Raw genomic sequence first — 17,500 nt, 5'->3', positions numbered from 1 at the left:
TGAGTTGTGAAGGTGTGTGTTGAGCTGTGTTGTAAAGGTGTGTGTGTGTGTGTTGAGTTGTGTTGTAAAGGTGTGTGTGTGTGTTGAGTTGTGAAGGTGTGTGTGTGTGTGTGTGTTGTGAAGGTGTGTGTGTGTGTTGAGTTGTGAAGGTGTGTGTGTGTGTGTGTGTTGTGAAGGTGTGTGTTGAGTTGTGAAGGTGTGTGTGTGTTGAGTTGTAAAGGTGTGTGTGTGTGTTGTGAAGGTGTGTGTTGAGTTGTAAGGGTGTGTGTGTGTTGAGTTGTAAAGGTGTGTGTGTGTGTTGAGCTGTGTTGTAAAGGTGTGTGTGTTGAGTTGTAAAGGTGTGTGTGTGTGTTGAGCTGTGTTGTAAAGGTGTGTGTGTTGAGTTGTAAAGGTGTGTGTGTGTGTTGAGCTGTGTTGTAAAGGTGTGTGTGTTGAGTTGTAAAGGTGTGTGTGTGTGTGTGTTGAGCTGTGTTGTAAAGGTGTGTGTGTGTGTGTGTGTGTGTGTGTGTGTGTTGAGCTGTGTTGTAAAGGTGTGTGTGTGTGTGTTGAGCTGTGTTGTAAAGGTGTGTGTGTGTGTGTGTTGTGTTGTAAAGGTGTGTGTGTGTGTTGAGTTGTAAAGGTGTGTGTGTGTTATGAATGTGTGTGTTGAGTTGTAAAGGTGTGTGTGTTATGAATGTGTGTGTTGAGTTGTGAAGGTGTATGTGTGTGTGTGTGTGTGTGTGTGTTGTGAAGGTGTGTGTTGAGTTGAAAAGGTGTGTGTTGAGTTGTAAAGGTGTGTGTGTTATGAATGTGTGTGTGTGTTGTGAAGGTGTGTGTGTGTGTTGTGAAGGTGTGTGTGTTATGAATGTGTGTGTGTGTGTTGTGAAGGTGTGTGTGTTGTGAAGGTGTGTGTTGAGTTGTAAAGGTGTGTGTGTTATGAATGTGTGTGTTGAGTTGTGAAGGTGTGTGTGTGTGTGTGTGTGTGTTGTGAAGGTGTGTTGAGTTGTAAGGGTGTGTGTGTGTTGAGTTGTAAAGGTGTGTGTGTTATGAATGTGTGTGTTGAGTTGTGAAGGTGTGTGTGTGTGTGTGTGTGTGTGTGTTGTGAAGGTGTGTGTTGAGTTGTAAGGGTGTGTGTGTGTTGAGTTGTAAAGGTGTGTGTGTGTGTTGAGTTGTGAAGGTGTGTGTGTGTGTGTTGTGAAGGTGTGTGTTGAGTTGTGAAGGTGTGTGTGTGTTGTGAAGGGGTGTGTGTGTTGTGAAGTGAAGGTGTGTGTGTGTGTGTTGTGAAGGTGTGTGTTGAGTTGTGAAGGGGTGTGTGTGTGTGTTGTGAAGGTGTGTGTTGTTGAGTTGTAAAGGTGTGTGTTGTTGAGTTGTAAAGGTGTGTGTGTGTGTGTGTGTTGTGAAGGTGTGTGTGTGTGTGTGTGTTGTGAAGGTGTGTGTGTGTGTGTGTGTTGTCGTACAGCAGTGAGGAACGGCGTGGTCCTCTGGCTCAGACTCTGGTCCAGGTAGCTGAGAGGTCCCTGTAGAACCCTGGGGGTTTCTGCTCCTTTTCCCTGCAGCACCACCATGTGAAGGGCCTGCATCACTGCAGGCTGGAGACAAGCATAACTTGATTCATATTATATAATAGAACAAACACCTGTACAACACAGAACGGCAGGGTAGCCTAGTGGTTAGAGCGTTGGACTAGTAACCGGAAGGTTGCAAGTTCAAACCCCCGAGCTGACAAGGTAAAAATCTGTTGTTTTGCCCCTGAACAGGCAGTTAACCCACTGTTCTTAGGCCGTCATTGAAAATAAGAATTTGTTCTTAACTGATTAGCCTAGTTAAATAAAGGTTAAATAAATGTTAAAAAGAACAAGCGTTGGGGCCTCTGGAAGTGGCTCAACGGTCTAAGGCATCGCAGTGTTTGAGGCATCACTACAGAGCCGGGTTCGATCTCGGGCTGTGTCGCAGCCAGCCGCGACCGGGAGACCAATGAGGAGGTGCAAAATTGTCCATGTTAGGGAGGGTTTGGCCGTCCGGGATGTCCTTGTCCCATCGCGCTCTAGCGACTCCAACACGGTCGCCAGGAGTATGGCGTTTCCTCAGAGACATTGGTGCGGCTGGCTTCCGGGTTAAGCGAGCAGTGTGGCTTGGCACGGTCGTGACACACAGCTCTCAAACTTCGCCTCTCCTGAGTCCATACGGGAGTTAAAGACTGAAACAACCAAGTGGATATCACGAAATTTGGGGAGAAAAAGGGGGTTTCCAGGAAGTCAAAATGGATGGGAGCATCGTGGCTGATGATTTCCAGGAAGTGACTATGGATGGGAGCATCGTGGCTGATGATTTACAGGAAGTGACTATGGATGGGAGCATCATGGCGGATAATTTCCAGGAAGTGACTATGGATGGGAGCATCATGGCGGATAATTTCCAGGAAGTGACTATGGATGGGAGCATCATGGCGGATGATTTATCAGACATTCTTACCTGTAGTTCTGTAGCTTCCCATTCCAGCCACTGGTTGACGATATCACTGGATTCCTGTCCATTCAGCTCTGTCAGGTACCTAAGGACACATGGATTAAAAGACTGGATGACTGAGGAACCTCTACAACGACACAGACCAGGTAATCACACAGCTAGCTACAGCATTAAATCAGTTGGCTTAACGACGACACGGATAATATACAGTTGGCTGGGTTTTCCGTGCATCGGCAGGACAGAACAGCTACGTCCATTAAGACGAGGGGTACGGGTGTGTGTCTATTTGTCAATAACTGCTGGTGCACGATGTCTAATATTAAGGAAGTTTCGAGGTATTGCTCGCCTGAGGTAGAGTATATCATGATAAGCAGTAGGCCACACTATCTACCAAGACAGTTTTCATCTATATTATTCGTAGCCGTCTATTTACCAACACAAACTGATGCTGGCACTAAGACCTCACTCAACCAACTCTATAAGGCCATAAGCAAACAAGAAAATGCTCATCCAGAAGCGACGCTCCTAGTGGCCGGGGACTTTAATGCAGGCAAACTTAAATCAGTTTTACCTCATTTCTACCAGCATGTTACATGTGCAACCAGAGGAAGAAAAACAACACCTTTACTCCACACACAGAGATGAGTACAAAGCTCTCCCTCACCCTCCATTTAACAAACCTGACCATAACTCTATCCTCCCGATTCCTGCTTACAAGCAAAAACTAAAGCAGGAAGTACCAGTGACTTGCTCAATACGGAAGTGGTCAGATGACACGGATGCTACGCTACAGGACTGTTTTTCTAGCACAGACTGGAATATGTTCCGGGATTCATCCAATGGCATTGAGGAGTATACCACCTCAGTCACCGGCTCCATCAATAAGTGCATCGACGTCGTCCCCACAGTGACTGTACGTACATATCCCAACCAGAAGCCATGGATTACATGCAACTTCCGCACCAAGCTAAAGGCTAGAGCTTCCGCTTTTAAGGAGCCGGACATCTTATAAGAAATCTTACTATGTCCTCAGACGAACCATCAAACAGAAAAAGCGTCAATACAGGTCTAAGACTGAATCCTACTACACCGGCTCTGATGCTCGTCTTATGTGGCAGGGCAAACTATTACGGGCTAAAGGGAAACCCAGCCGCAAGCTGCCCAGTGACACGAGCCTACCAGACGGGCTAAATGCCTTTTATGCTCGCTTCGAGACAAACAACACTGAAGCACGCATGAGAGCACCAGCTGTTCCGGACAACTGTGTGATCACGCTCTCTGTAGCTGATGTGAGCAAGACATTTAAAGACGTCAACATTCACAGGGCCTAGATGGATTACCAGGACGTGTCCTCAAAGCACGCATGGAACAACTGGCAAGTGACTCCACTGACATTTTCAACCTCTCTCTGACCAAGTCTGTGATACCTACGTTTCAAGCAGACCACCATAGTCCCTGTACCCAAGAAAGTGAAGGTAACCTGCCTAAATGATTACCGTCCCTTAGCACTCACGTCGGTAGCCATGAAGTGCTTTGAAAGGCTGGTCATGGCTCACATCAACACCATCATCCCGGAAACCCTATACCCACTCCAATTCACATGACGCAATCTCAATCGCACTCCACACTACCCTTTCCCAGCTGGACAAAAGGAACACCTATGTGAGAATGCTGTTCATTGACTACAGCTCAATATTCAACACCATAGTGCCCAGAAAGCTCATCACTAAGCTAAGGACCCTGGGACAAAAAACCTTCCTCTGCAACTGGATTCTGGACATCCTGACGGGCCACCCCCAGATGGTAAGGGTAGGCAACAACACATCTGTCATGCTGATCCTCAACACGGGGGCCCCTCAGGGGTGTGTGCTCAGTCCCCTCCTGTACTCCCTGTTCACCCACGACTGCGTGGCCAAGCACGACTCCAACACCATCATTAAGTTTCCTTACGACAAAACGGTGGTAGGCCTGATCACCGACAATGATGAGACAGCCTACAGGAAGGAGGTCAGAGACCTGGTAGTGTGGTGCCAGGACAACAACCTATCCCTCAACGTGAGCAAGACAAAGGAGATGATCGCTGACTACAGGAAAAGGAGGGCTGAACAGGCCCCCATTATCATCGACAGGGCTGTAGTGGAGAGGGTCAAGAGTTTCAAATTCCTTGGTGTCCACATCACCAAGAAAATATCATGGTCCAAAAAAGAAAGTCGTGAAGAGGGCACAACAACGCCTTTCCCCCTCGGGAGACTGAAAAGATTTTACATGGGTCCCCAGATCCTCAAAAATTTCTACAGCTGCACCATCGAGAGCATCCTGACCGGTTGCATCACCGCCTGGTGTGGCAACTGCTCAGCATCTGACCGTAAGGCGCTACAGAGGGTAGTGCGAACGGCCCAGTACATCACTGGGGCCAAACCTCCTGCCATCCAAGACCTACTGTATATACCAGGCGGTGTCAGAGGAAAGCCCAAAAGACTCCAGTCACCCAAGTCATAGACTGTTCACTCTGCTACCGCACAGCAAGTGGTACCGTAGTGCCAAGTCTAGGTCCAAAAGACTCCAGTCACCCAAGTCATAGACTGTTCACTCTGCTACCGCACGACAAGTGGTACCGTAGTGCCAAGTCTAGGTCCAAAAGGCTCCTTAACAGCTTCTACCCCCATGCCATAATGCCATACTGCTGAACAACTAATCAAAATGGCCACCTGGACTATTAATATTGACCCCACCTTATGTTTTTACACTGCTGCTACTCGCTGTTTATTATCTATGCCTCGTCACTTTACCCCTACCTACGTGTAAAAATGACCTCCACTAACCTGTACCCCCCACACACTGACACGGTACCGGTACCCCCTGTATATAGCCTCGTTATTACTATTTTATTGTGTTACTTCTATATAAAAAAATTCTTAACTCTTTATTTCTTGAACTGCACTGTTGGTTAAGGGCTTGTAAGTAAGCATTTCACGGTAAAGTCTACTACACCTGTTGTAGTCAGCATTTCACAGTAAGGTCTACACTACACCTGTTGTAGTCAGCATTTCACGGTAAAGTCTACTACACCTGTTGTAGTCAGCATTTCACAGTAAGGTCTACACTACACCTGTTGTAGTCAGCATTTCACAGTAAGGTCTACTACACCTGTTGTAGTCAGCATTTCACAGAAAGGTCTACACTACACCTGTTGTATTCGGCACATGTGACAAATAACATTAGATCAGATTTGATCATACCCCTTTCCGATCTTTAGGACTGCCTAGAGAGTAAAGGTGTGAATGTCTATATAATGGAGGAATGATATAGTATGTTAGTATAGATGGTAGAGCAGGGGTACTGACTGGCAGATGGAGTTGGGGCTGAAGAGGTGTGTTCCACTGGGGAGGAGCAGGGCAGGCAGGGCTGGACGGCTGAGGTAGGGCACCACTCTCTCTGTAAACACAACATACAACCCATTAGCCTGCAGTTCATTAAAAATAATAATAGATTGTAGTTTTCTATACACCCAGAACACTTTACATAGCAAGGGGGAAGCCTCACCTCACCCACCAATCAAAATACAGGTAAGAGTTTTATATGTATTTTTGTACCTTTATTTAACCAGGCAAGTCAGTTAAGAACAAATTCCTATTTTCAATGACGGCCTAGGAACAGTGGGTTAACTGCCTGTTCAGGGGCAGAACGACAGATTTGTACCTTGTCAGCTCGGGGGTTTGAACTTGCAACCTTCCGGTTACTAGTCCAACGCTCTAACCACTAGGCTACCCTGCCGCCCCGAGTTAACAACTCGACCAACATATTCGCTATCAACCACGTTTTCATGAAGTTGCCCTTAAACCTAGTAGTAAAGTCTGTTATTACACAGTAATGGAGTCGTATCGTCCCCCCCCCTGAAACGTATCACAAAGAAATGTCCTTTGGAGGGCTAAACATTGAAAGTGGATCTTAAAGGTTTAAAAGGATCATTGGTCACATATTCAATCGTCATCATCAATTCTTCGAATTCATTTTAATCTGAAAACTAATCAGAACTCAATCCGATAAGACCTATTGTTACACAGTCTATGGATGGGTAAGACCGAGGAGGATTGGCAATGGCTTAATGTGTCTGTTAGGGCTGCCTGGATAGACAGATGACTAGAGAGAGAGAGGACTCTTGTCTGGCCAAGGCCCAGTTTGTCCTTTCTGTCAGTGTGTGTTGTCTGTCTGTCTGTCTATGGGAGAATCTCGATTGCATTCTCCTCGCGTCCTCTCTCCTCGACTCCTTCTCAAAACTAATTTATGAGGAGGTCAGAGGGGAGGGACCTCTGGCTTTCTCGTCCAATGGGTTTTGAGGAGGCGGCGAAGATATAGGACGCGAGGAGAATGCAATCAGGGAAGGCAGGTAGCCTAGTGGTCAGAGCGTTTGGCCAGTAACCGAAAGGTTGCTAGATCAAATCCCCGAGCTGACAAGGTAAAAATATGTCATTCTGCCCCTGAACAAGGCATTTAACCCACTGTTCCTAGGCCGTCATTGTAAATAAGAATTTGTTCTTAACTGACTTGCCTAGTTAAATAAAGGTTCAATTGAGATTCTCCCTATATGATTGAACAGTTCACAGTGAAAGATGTTAGAGTGGACTGTATGTCATTCTATATCCTCACAGCTGAGCTCAGGAGGATCAGATCACATAGCTGGACGGTTCAGCCACAAGCTGAACAAAACAATCAGCTCATGGAGAAGCTTCAGAGAGAGACAGAGAGAGCAGGTATTATGATTGCAGCATTAAGACCACATAGATGTATCTCCAACATAGGAGGCACCTTCTGCTTTGGGGAATACACATGATAACCTTGTTGTGTACTGCTGGCTTGGTAGTTATGACATAAGGGCATTTCCACGAAAACAGAATGATGCTGTCCACACCAATCGTGGTGTTCTCTGGCAAATGCCAAACGTCCTGCACGGTGTTGGGCTGTAAGCACAACCCCCACCTGTGGACGTCAGGCCCTCATACCACCCTCATGGAGTCTGTTTCTGACCGTTTGAGCAGACACATGCACATTTGTGGCCTGCTGGAGGTCATTTTGCAGGGCTCTGGCAGTGCTCCTCCTTGCACAAAGGCGGAGGTAGCGGTCCTGCTGCTGGGTTGTTGCCCTCCTACGGCCTCCTCCACGTCTCCTGATGTACTGTCCTGTCTCCAGCAAACCTTCTTGCCACAGCTCGCATTGATGTTCCATCCTGGATGAGCTGCACTACCTGAGCCACTTGTGTGGGTTGTAGACTCCGTCTCATGCTAACACTAGAGTGAAAGCACCGCCAGCATTCAAAGGTGACCAAAACATCAGCCAGAAGCATAGGAACTGAGAAGTGGTCTGTGGTTGCCACCTGCAGAACCACTCCTTTATTGGGGGTGTCTTGCTAATTGCCTATAATTTCCACCTGTTGTCTATTCCATTTGCAAGACAGCATGTGAAATGTATTGTCAATCAGTGTTGCTTCCTAAGTGGACAGTTTGATTTCACAGAAGTGTGATTGACTTGGAGTTACATTGTGTTGTTTAAGTGTTCCCTTTATTTTTTTGAGCCGTGTATAACCAGCCAGGTCACAGGTGAAATGATTTGCTGTATTCCTAAACAAAAACAACAGTACATCAACAATTGTACATGATAACTTCCATAATTAAATAGCATATTTTAATTTTACGTTTACTATGTTACTCATTTTTTTGCTTCGTAGCCAGAGCAAAAGCTGCCGCGTGACTGGTTATGTGCTGAATGCATGGCCTGTCCTGTTTTATCTGTCCTGTCCTGTTTTGTCCTGTTTTGTCCTGTCCTGTTTTGTCTTGTCCTGTCCTGTTTTTTGTCCTGTCCTGTCCTGTTTTCCAAATGTAACGTTTTTCCCAAGAATATCCGTACTGTCCAGTCATGCTGATCCTCATCCTTTCCCACTCATCAACTTGGAGTCAAGGACATGTTGTGTATTATTCTAACCGACTGCAACACACAGCATGTTTCCAATCCCCTTACATTGGAATTATAATAGAGTTACAGTAAGTAAAACAGTCTTCGTAACAGCTTCTTTTTACAAAGTAAAAACGGTATCAACCCGGTCAAATTATTAACATGAGCGCCAATCAATAGGAATAACACAAACTCATCATGACACTATTGTTGTTCTGAATTAAATCGACCTCTTCGTCCTCACTTTCAGTTAGACCTCGTTTAAATTAGATTGATTGTGCAAAGTTATTTCATCGCCCATTCCTTCAGTGGGCAGGAATCGTTGCCGTCGCTGGATAGAGTCAAGGAAATGTCTTGCAGGATTATAAAGTCTTACTGCAACATGTATTCGTTTCCCTTCCGATAAATGTGATTAGTAATAAAGTTATAGTAAATCAAAGCCTTCCTAAGCGGTTTCTTTTTCCAAAGTAAAACGTAAAAAAGAGAATGGTATTAACCCTCAAGGCACTAATTATTTACTGCTGATAAATAGGCATAATAAAGTCATTATTGTCTGGAAATTAAAATCAACCTCTTCACCCTCCTTATCTTTCAGTTAGGCCTAATTCAAATTCAATTGTGAAGTAAGGTGCACAGTTATCCATCTGTCATTCATTCAGTGAGGAGAGAGAGTCACATTAGCGCCTGGCTGGGTACCAATGTCCTACAGTAGGTTAAGGTGGGTATAAATAAAAATAAATTAAAAAATTAAAAACAGGTTAAAAAAAGCTCTAAATACTTTTCTGTTTGTGATTTCAAAACTTTGACAAAATGAGCAGTATAAAGTACAAACATTTAGGAAATGTCAGGAAAGAAACAGGACATTGTTATTTTTCAACTAAATCAAAGCGTCAGTGGCCGTTAGCCTGTGGAGGTACTAGTGTTAAGTAACCTAAGGTCTAAAGGTCTGCGTTATTTTTTCAGCGACTGCATGCCATGTAAACAATGTAAAGCCAGTAGACTAAATATGCAGAGGACTGTCTCTACATTGTGTTCACCTGGTGGGAAAGAGGCATACAGCACTACAGTATATTGTTGGAACAACACAATCATGGCAATAGACCTAGCTGTAGCCATTTCTGGTCAGTTCTCAGCTGTCACAGGTCAAGTTGGTCAATTAATGAATTCATGTGTGTGTGGGCAGTGGATGTGATCTTGTTTGCCAGCTCTGTGACTCACTGATTGTACTTGGATGTATGTGCCATTACCCTTCAATCCCGAATACTGATCTTCTATTCTGAGATTCAACCAACCTTGACAACAGTAGTGGAGTAGATGGATCTGATCTGGCAGTGTCAAACCTGATGGCCAGGCTACATTAAATGAATGGCTCCTCTTTACAAGAAAAACACATCTGCTAACTAACCAGCCTAGTGGTTAGTTAGTACCAACGGGACATGTAAAGTTATCAATGATCTGACACACCATGTGTTAGCCAGTTAGCAGGCAACCTAGCAGCTAGCACGTCTAGCTAACGTTATTCTCTTACCTTCGTGGTTGACATGTTTAACGTCACATTTGACTCCCGTATATTCGAGCACTGCTAGCACTTTAACACAGTGCGGATTTCCGTCACTCACGAATAGTTTCATCTAGCTGCCTCTAATTCAACTGCTTTTGGACTGAAATACCTAGATATAACTTGATAAAGTACTGGAAATTACAAGAAAATATAAATATCTAACAGCATGTAACTCCGCCGGTAAGTGCTACTCAACGCGCTGATGCAACCAGGGTTCAGTTGCACTTTTTTTTGCAAATGGCGCACATTGAAGTTTTCTGGAGTTTATCAAGACATGTGTTAAACCTGTAAAATCAGACTATAAAGGACCACAATTCCCATCAGTGCGTATTGAAGCGACGCTACAACAAACTGACGCGCTCCTTACACAAAATATGATTGGTTCATGCAAAATCACATGGGATATTTTGAACCAATCGGTGGCCAAATACATTGATGTAACCTAGATCTTTTTTATAATCTGAACGAGAATTAATATTATAATAACCTACACAGGGAGTGAAGATACAAGTCTTGTATGCAACTGTGCACATTTTATACCCATCGAAAGCTCAACTCGATGTCAGCGTTGTTTTTAAAAAGCTGCATCACGTGACAGAGGACAAATTGCCTGACGACTCAAACGGAATTCTTCCGCTGCCCTATCAGAGGAGGAACTGACGTCTGTGGGCGTGGCGTAGCGTTTGACGTGTTGAATGAGTTTGGGTAGCCAGGCAAGAGGAGAAAGCGACCATGCTGAAAATATCGCAAGGCACTGGAGGATGCGGATGCGATCATTTCGGTGGATATCGTTCGCTCGCTAGTGTACCCTTGGGATCACCGTTTTTAATAGCAAAATAATTGATGACACACACCGCACCGACCACCTAAAGGTGAGAAACTGCTTGTTTTATGTTGTTCTAGCATTTAGAGACATAAATTTATATATTTGATTCTGCAAAGTAATTTAGAACATTTAAAAAAATAAATGTTTTTTGTTATGTAGTTCACAAGTTGTCAGTTAGCGATGTATTGGAATTGTCAGTTACTATATAGCCTATAAGTTATTGAGTCCTTTTGCAACTATATCTTTAATTTCAAAGCTCGTGTGGTGTCATTGGCAGTAAATAATACACATTGAAAACACCAGAAAATCACGATTAAACAACTCTGTAGTCTATGAATAGACCTGCACTTTATAATAGCAAATCATTTCGTGGTTGTATGTAGTCAGTAGTACTTTGGTGAAATTGCCAAGTTAAACTATTTGCAGTATTTATGAGGGTCCATCCCAAGCTGTTGTGGTGTCTGGAGGAGCTGAGCAGGTGTAGGCTACTGGGTGACATAGGTCATCATTAGCCCTTACTGACAGAGGCTCAACTTAAAATGTCCACTATTTTTTATTACACACATACAACACACATTGTTTTGTTAGTGCTATCAAATTTGAATGCTCATCATTTTCAGTTTTTCCCTCAACCATAACACAACACAAGAATGTAACATTTTCATGTTTTCCCCTCAACCATAACACAACACAAGAATGTAACATTTTCATGTTTCCCCTCAACCATAACACAACACAAGAATGTAACATTTTCGACCCGAAAAGTTAGCTTCATATTGTTTTCGACATCCTGTATGGTTTTGTTTCGTTTCGGTTGTAGGGTGCCGTCTTTCGGATGGGACGTTAAAACGGGTGTCCCGACTCTCTGTGGTCACTAAAGATCCCATGGCACTTAAAACCCCGGTGTCCTGGCTAAATTGCCAATCTGGGCCTCATACAATCATGGACACCTAATCATCCCCAGCTTCCAATTGGCTCATTCATTCATTCATAATTATTCAATTATTCACCAGGTCGTTGCTGTAAACGAGAATGTGTTCTCAGTTAACGTACCTGGTCAAATAAAGGTAAAATACATTTTTCAAATCTCTTGAAAATCTACAGGATATGGAGCATAACTGAGGTGTCCTTTGAGGTTGTGGGACTGAGTGAACTCAGCTTTGAGGTTTTAGATGCACTGAGGCCATCATCACACTTATTCAGTTGTTCTATATTTCATCACTGCAGTAGAATAGTATTATAGCATTCTCCATTTCCTCCATCCGTTTTTCTCAGTTCAAACACAGAAACTATGACATCATAGAATCTATAAAAGGTTTGAAGCAAGTGTGACTAAGACTGTCAGAGAAGGCTCTTTGTTTGAAGCCTAGCCTACTGCACATTTGCATGTTTCACTTACACTACTTTGACTAAAGGTACAGCCAATAAGAAAAGCACATGATAATATGCAATGGAAACAGTTAGAAGCATTGTGTTTTCTTTCCATTTGGTCATCTTTCTCTCTGTCTGAGCAGAGTGGAGGGGTATCCTATGAAGTAGGTTTGATAAGGTAACGAGGTAACTTTGATCAATTCTAAGTTCAACCGTTTTTTTAAGCTCAGTTCTATCAGTTTGATTGTCTGGAGCAGTGACTTTTTATGGAGAGAGAGAAGGTGCACAGGACAAAACAGGACAGGACAAAAAAGGACAGGCCACAGGACAGGCCACAGGACAGGACAAAAATGGACAGGCCACAGGACAGGACAAAACAGGACAGGACTGGACAAAACAGGACAGGACAGGCCACAGGACAGGACAAAACAGGACAGGACACTACAGGACAGGACACTATAGGAAAGGACGCTACAGGACAGGACGCTACAGGACAGGACAAAACAGGACAGGACAAAACAGGACTGGACAAAACAGGACAGGACAAAACAGGACAGGACAGGACAGATAAAACAGGACAGGACAGGACAGATAAAACAGGACAGGACAGGACACTACAGGACAGGACAGATAAAACAGGACTGGACAAAACAGGACAGGACACTACAGGACAGGACAGGACACTACAGGACAGGACAGGACAGATAAAACAGGACTGGACAAAACAGGACAGGACACTACAGGACAGGACAGAACAGGCCACAGCAGGACACTACAAGATACACTACAACATCCACAGGCGTTTCAGCTGTTTATACTATACACTACATCCACAGGCGTTTCAGCTGTTTATACTATACACAACATCCACAGGCGTTTCAGCTGTTTATACTATACACTGCATCCACAGGCGTTTCAGCTGTTTATACTATACACTACATCCACAGGCGTTTCAGCTGTTTATACTATACCTATACACTACATCCACAGGCGTTTCAGCTGTTTATACTATACCTATACACAACATCCACAGGCGTTTCAGCTGTTTATACTATACCTATACACTACATCCACAGGCGTTTCAGCTGTTCATACTATACACTACATCCACAGGTGTTTCAGCTGTTTATACTATACACTACATCCACAGGTGTTTCAGCTGTTTATACTATACCTATACACTACATCCACAGGCGTTTCAGCTGTTTATACTATACCTATACACTACATTCACAGGCGTTTCAGCTGTTTATACTATACACTGCATCCACAGGAGTTTCAGCTGTTTATACTATACACTACATCCACAGGAGTTTCAGCTGTTTATACTATACACTACATCCACAGGTGTTTCAGCTGTTTATACTATACCTATACACTACATCCACAGGCGTTTCAGCTGTTTATACTATACCTATACACTACATTCACAGGCGTTTCAGCTGTTTATACTATACCTATACACTACATTCACAGGAGTTTCAGCTGTTCATACTATACACTACATCCACAGGCGTTTCAGCTGTTTATACTATACCTATACACTACATCCACAGGCGTTTCAGCTGTTCATACTATACACTGTGCTCTGAAAATGTTTCTCTGTGTTGCTACAGTGTTTGAGTTTGCACTGTCTATAGGGATGTTTAATGCACTGCAATGGTCCCTGGCCACATCACACGCTCTGTGACTGATTCACACTGCGATGTTACTGTTGCAGAAAGTGGGTCTTTGACTTGGCTGATAGCTTGTGACAGCTCCCTGCCTCCCTCCCATCCCTGGTGGATCAATGGGCTCTGTGCTCTTCATCAGCAACATCAATGGATGAGCTGCAGGCTTCTGGGATGGTGCATGGAGGCCAGTGGGAGTCAGGTTGAATTCCAAAATGGTACCCTATTCCCTTCATAGTGCACTACTTTTGACCAGGGCCCATGGGGCTTATATAGGGAATAGGGTGCAATTTGGGACACAAACCTCAGACTGGGGCTCTCAGCCAATGATGTGTGTATCTATAGGTTCAACCAGCCTCTCGACTCTGCAGCCACAGGTTGCTGTGTTGGAGTGCTGCCTGCGTTCAAGACACTTCTGGAAATGAAAGATTGGTTCTTATTCTAACCAATTACTGGAAAAAAGGACGAGCTTTTCTCCTTTCATGTCTTATAAACAGAGATTTATACACCTTGCACTCTTGTTCACCAGAAAGGAACAGTAAGAGCAACAGCCGACAGTCCGTCCTGTTCCTCTGACGTCAGAGACATTTTAATAACAAAACATACAATGAAAGGTGATGTCAGGTTGACTTAGTCTTTCTCCCAAATGGCACCCTTTTCCCTATTTAGTGCACTACTTTTAACCAGGGCCAATATGTTTTATTTAACTAGGCAAGTCAGTTAAGAACAAATTCTTATTTATAATGACGACCTACACCAGCCAAACCCTGGGACGACGCTGGGCCAATGGTGCGCTGCCCTGTGGGACTCCAAATCACATCCGTTTGTAGTGATGCCTCTAGCACTGAGATGCAATGCCTTAGACCGCTGCGCCACCCGGGAGCCCCTGAGTGCAGTAGTACACTAGATAGGGAATAGGGTGCCGTTTGGGACGAATACTTATTGTAATGCTAAGCTTCCTGTCTCTAATGGTCCTAAAAAAAAAGAGAGCATACCGTGAACCTGTTATGGCCCTGCTGGGGAATTTTAGAAAGCATTAGTAAGGATTATAAATTACAACACAATTGCATAAACCTACGCAAAAATGGAGTTATAGCTTACATTTTTTTAAATTATATAAATCTATTTCTCAAACATAAGTGTCACTATGAAATCCAAATACATGGAAAGTGAAACACTTTTATTAAATTAATATTAACCTATTTCTGAATAGTCCAGGTGAGGTTTGGGGAATATTTCCAGAAAGTCACATGCTACAAAGGGGTCTAGCAAATCAGTCAAGTAATTTCGTCCTTATTGAGTCACAGCCACAGGTTGACGATGATTGCAACATGGATTTACAATAATGCTGAGTTCTACAGGTTAACAAAATGTATTGGAGCAGATCCACCCTCTCTCTCACACGAGCACACACACACACACACACACACACACACACGCACACGCACAGTCACGTTGTATCCACATAGGATTGAGTGTCATTGCAGGGCAGGGAGGGCCAACTGTGGATCAATTCATATACATTTTGTAGGTGTTGATACATTTTTTGTAAGGATAAATTAAGTCTGACATTTTAAAGTGGAAATTACAAACTTTAGTAGCCTTTTTTAAAACTCGAATACACAAAACATTTCCATTTCCTGAAAATTCTCTGCGGCAGCATAGTGATCAAATGAAGAAAGTACATCTGTACGTGCATGGCCCACGCCACCACATCCTTGATGAAACCAGCACCACAACTAACTGAGTATTGATGTTGCCAGCTCCACAACTGAGTATTGATGTTGCCAGCTCCACAACTAACTGAGTATTGATGTTGCCAGCTCCACAACTGAGTATTGATGTTGCCAGCTCCACAACTAACTGAGTATTGATGTTGCCAGCTCCACAACTAACTGAGTATTGATGTTGCCAGCTCCACAATTAACTGAGTATTGATGTTGCCAGCTCCACAACTAACTGAGTATTGATGTTGCCAGCTCCACAACTAACTGAGTATTGATGTTGCCAGCTCCACAACTAACTGAGTATTGATGTTGCCAGCTCCACAACTAACTGAGTATTGATGTTGCCAGCTCCACAACTAACTGAGTATTGATGTTGCCAGCTCCACAACTAACTGAGTATTGATGTTGCCAGCTCCACAACTAACTGAGTATTGATGTTGCCAGCTCCACAACTAACTGAGTATTGATGTTGCCAGCTCCACAACTAACTGAGTATTGATGTTGCCAGCTCCACAACTAACTGAGTATTGATGTTGCCATCTCCACTACTAACTGAGTATTGATGTTGCCAGCTCTACAACTAACTGAGTATTGATGTTGCCAGCTCCACAACTAACTGAGTATTGATGTTGCCAGCTCCACAACTAACTGAGTATTGATGTTGCCAGCTCCACAACTAACTGTATGGCTCTGGAACATACACCTGCAATATATTTGGATCTCAGACAGTTAGCACTATATTCAGACTATATACCAGCATGGGGGGTATTCACACTATATACCAGCATGGGGGGTATTCACACTATATACCACCATGGGGGGTATTCACACTATATACCAGCATGGGGGGTATTCACACTATATACCACCATGGGGGGTATTCACACTATATACCAGCATGGGGGGGAATTAACACTATATACCACCATGGGGGGTATTCACACTATATACCACCATGGGGGGTATTCACACTATATACCAGCATGGGGGGTATTCACACTATATACCACCATGGGGGTATTCACACTATATACCAGCATGGGGGTATTCACACTATATACCACCATGGGGGTATTCACACTATATACCAGCATGGGGGTATTCACACTATATACCACCATGGGGGTATTCACACTATATACCACCATGGGGGTATTCACACTATATACCAGCATGGGGGTATTCACACTATATACCACCATGGGGGGTATTCACACTATATACCAGCATGTGGGGTATTCACACTATATACCACCATGGGGGGTATTCACACTATATACCAGCATGGGGGGTATTCACACTATATACCACCATGGGGGGTATTCACACTATATACCAGCATGGGGGGTATTCACACTATATACCACCATGGGGGGTATTCACACTATATACCACCATGGGGGGTATTCACACTATATACCACCATGGGGGGTATTCACACTATATACTACCATGGGGGGTATTCACACTATATACCACCATGGGGGGTATTCACACTATATACCACCATGGGTGAGGCAAGCACACAGTTACGTGTTTCTATCCAAATTTGTGTGAGTGTTGTTGCAGGGTGACAGGGCAGGGAGAGACCACTGTTGATCCTTTGATAATTATCTATTTAATATGGGTGTTTATCCAGTATGGATGGACAAAACAAACTGGTCATTTTATCTAATCCATGATACCTGGCACATCAGAAGGTGTGTGCGTGTGTGTGTGTGCGTGCGTGTGTGTGAGAAATTCCTTTGAAGTTCCTAATTCACTGTCTTCCTCCTCTACTTCCTCCTTTCTGTCAGATCAGCCAATATACATAGCGAAAGATAATAGATAATGTCTCTGTGAGTCTATGAGTCTGGCATGATAACCAAGGACACCTCACACACACAATTAGAACTCCATCACGGACTCATTGACTGGACTGGGGTTTCCGGTTGTATCTCTATGCTCATACCAC

The 17,500-nt window shown here is 43.9% G+C and overlaps 2 protein-coding genes across 2 annotated transcripts in view; one reads left to right on the top strand and one right to left on the bottom strand.

The window, feature by feature from the left end:
• The window catches only part of mars1 (methionyl-tRNA synthetase 1), a 62,434-nt gene extending 52,256 nt beyond the window's left edge, over positions 1 to 10,178 (bottom strand). Inside the window, exons 1-4 of the mRNA XM_065002052.1 lie at positions 9,920 to 10,178; positions 5,790 to 5,880; positions 2,452 to 2,530; positions 1,437 to 1,568 (exon numbers count right to left, since the gene is read on the bottom strand). Of these exons, the coding sequence (XP_064858124.1) occupies positions 1,437 to 1,568; positions 2,452 to 2,530; positions 5,790 to 5,880; positions 9,920 to 10,022 (405 nt within the window). The 5' untranslated portion in view covers positions 10,023 to 10,178. The remainder of the gene's footprint in view (positions 1 to 1,436; positions 1,569 to 2,451; positions 2,531 to 5,789; positions 5,881 to 9,919) is intronic.
• A 538-nt stretch (positions 10,179 to 10,716) lies between these two features.
• The window catches only part of arhgap9 (Rho GTPase activating protein 9), a 127,476-nt gene continuing 120,692 nt past the window's right edge, over positions 10,717 to 17,500 (top strand). Inside the window, 1 exon segment of the mRNA XM_065002039.1 lies at positions 10,717 to 10,824. The gene's annotated coding sequence lies outside the window, so the exon portion shown is untranslated.

This window comes from Oncorhynchus nerka, linkage group LG15, assembly GCF_034236695.1.
Source record: "Oncorhynchus nerka isolate Pitt River linkage group LG15, Oner_Uvic_2.0, whole genome shotgun sequence".
In the NCBI taxonomy this organism is placed as follows: Eukaryota; Metazoa; Chordata; class Actinopteri; order Salmoniformes; family Salmonidae; genus Oncorhynchus; species Oncorhynchus nerka.
The sequence above is the reverse complement of the archived record's forward strand: the minus strand, read 5'-3'. Positions and strand labels throughout refer to the sequence as shown.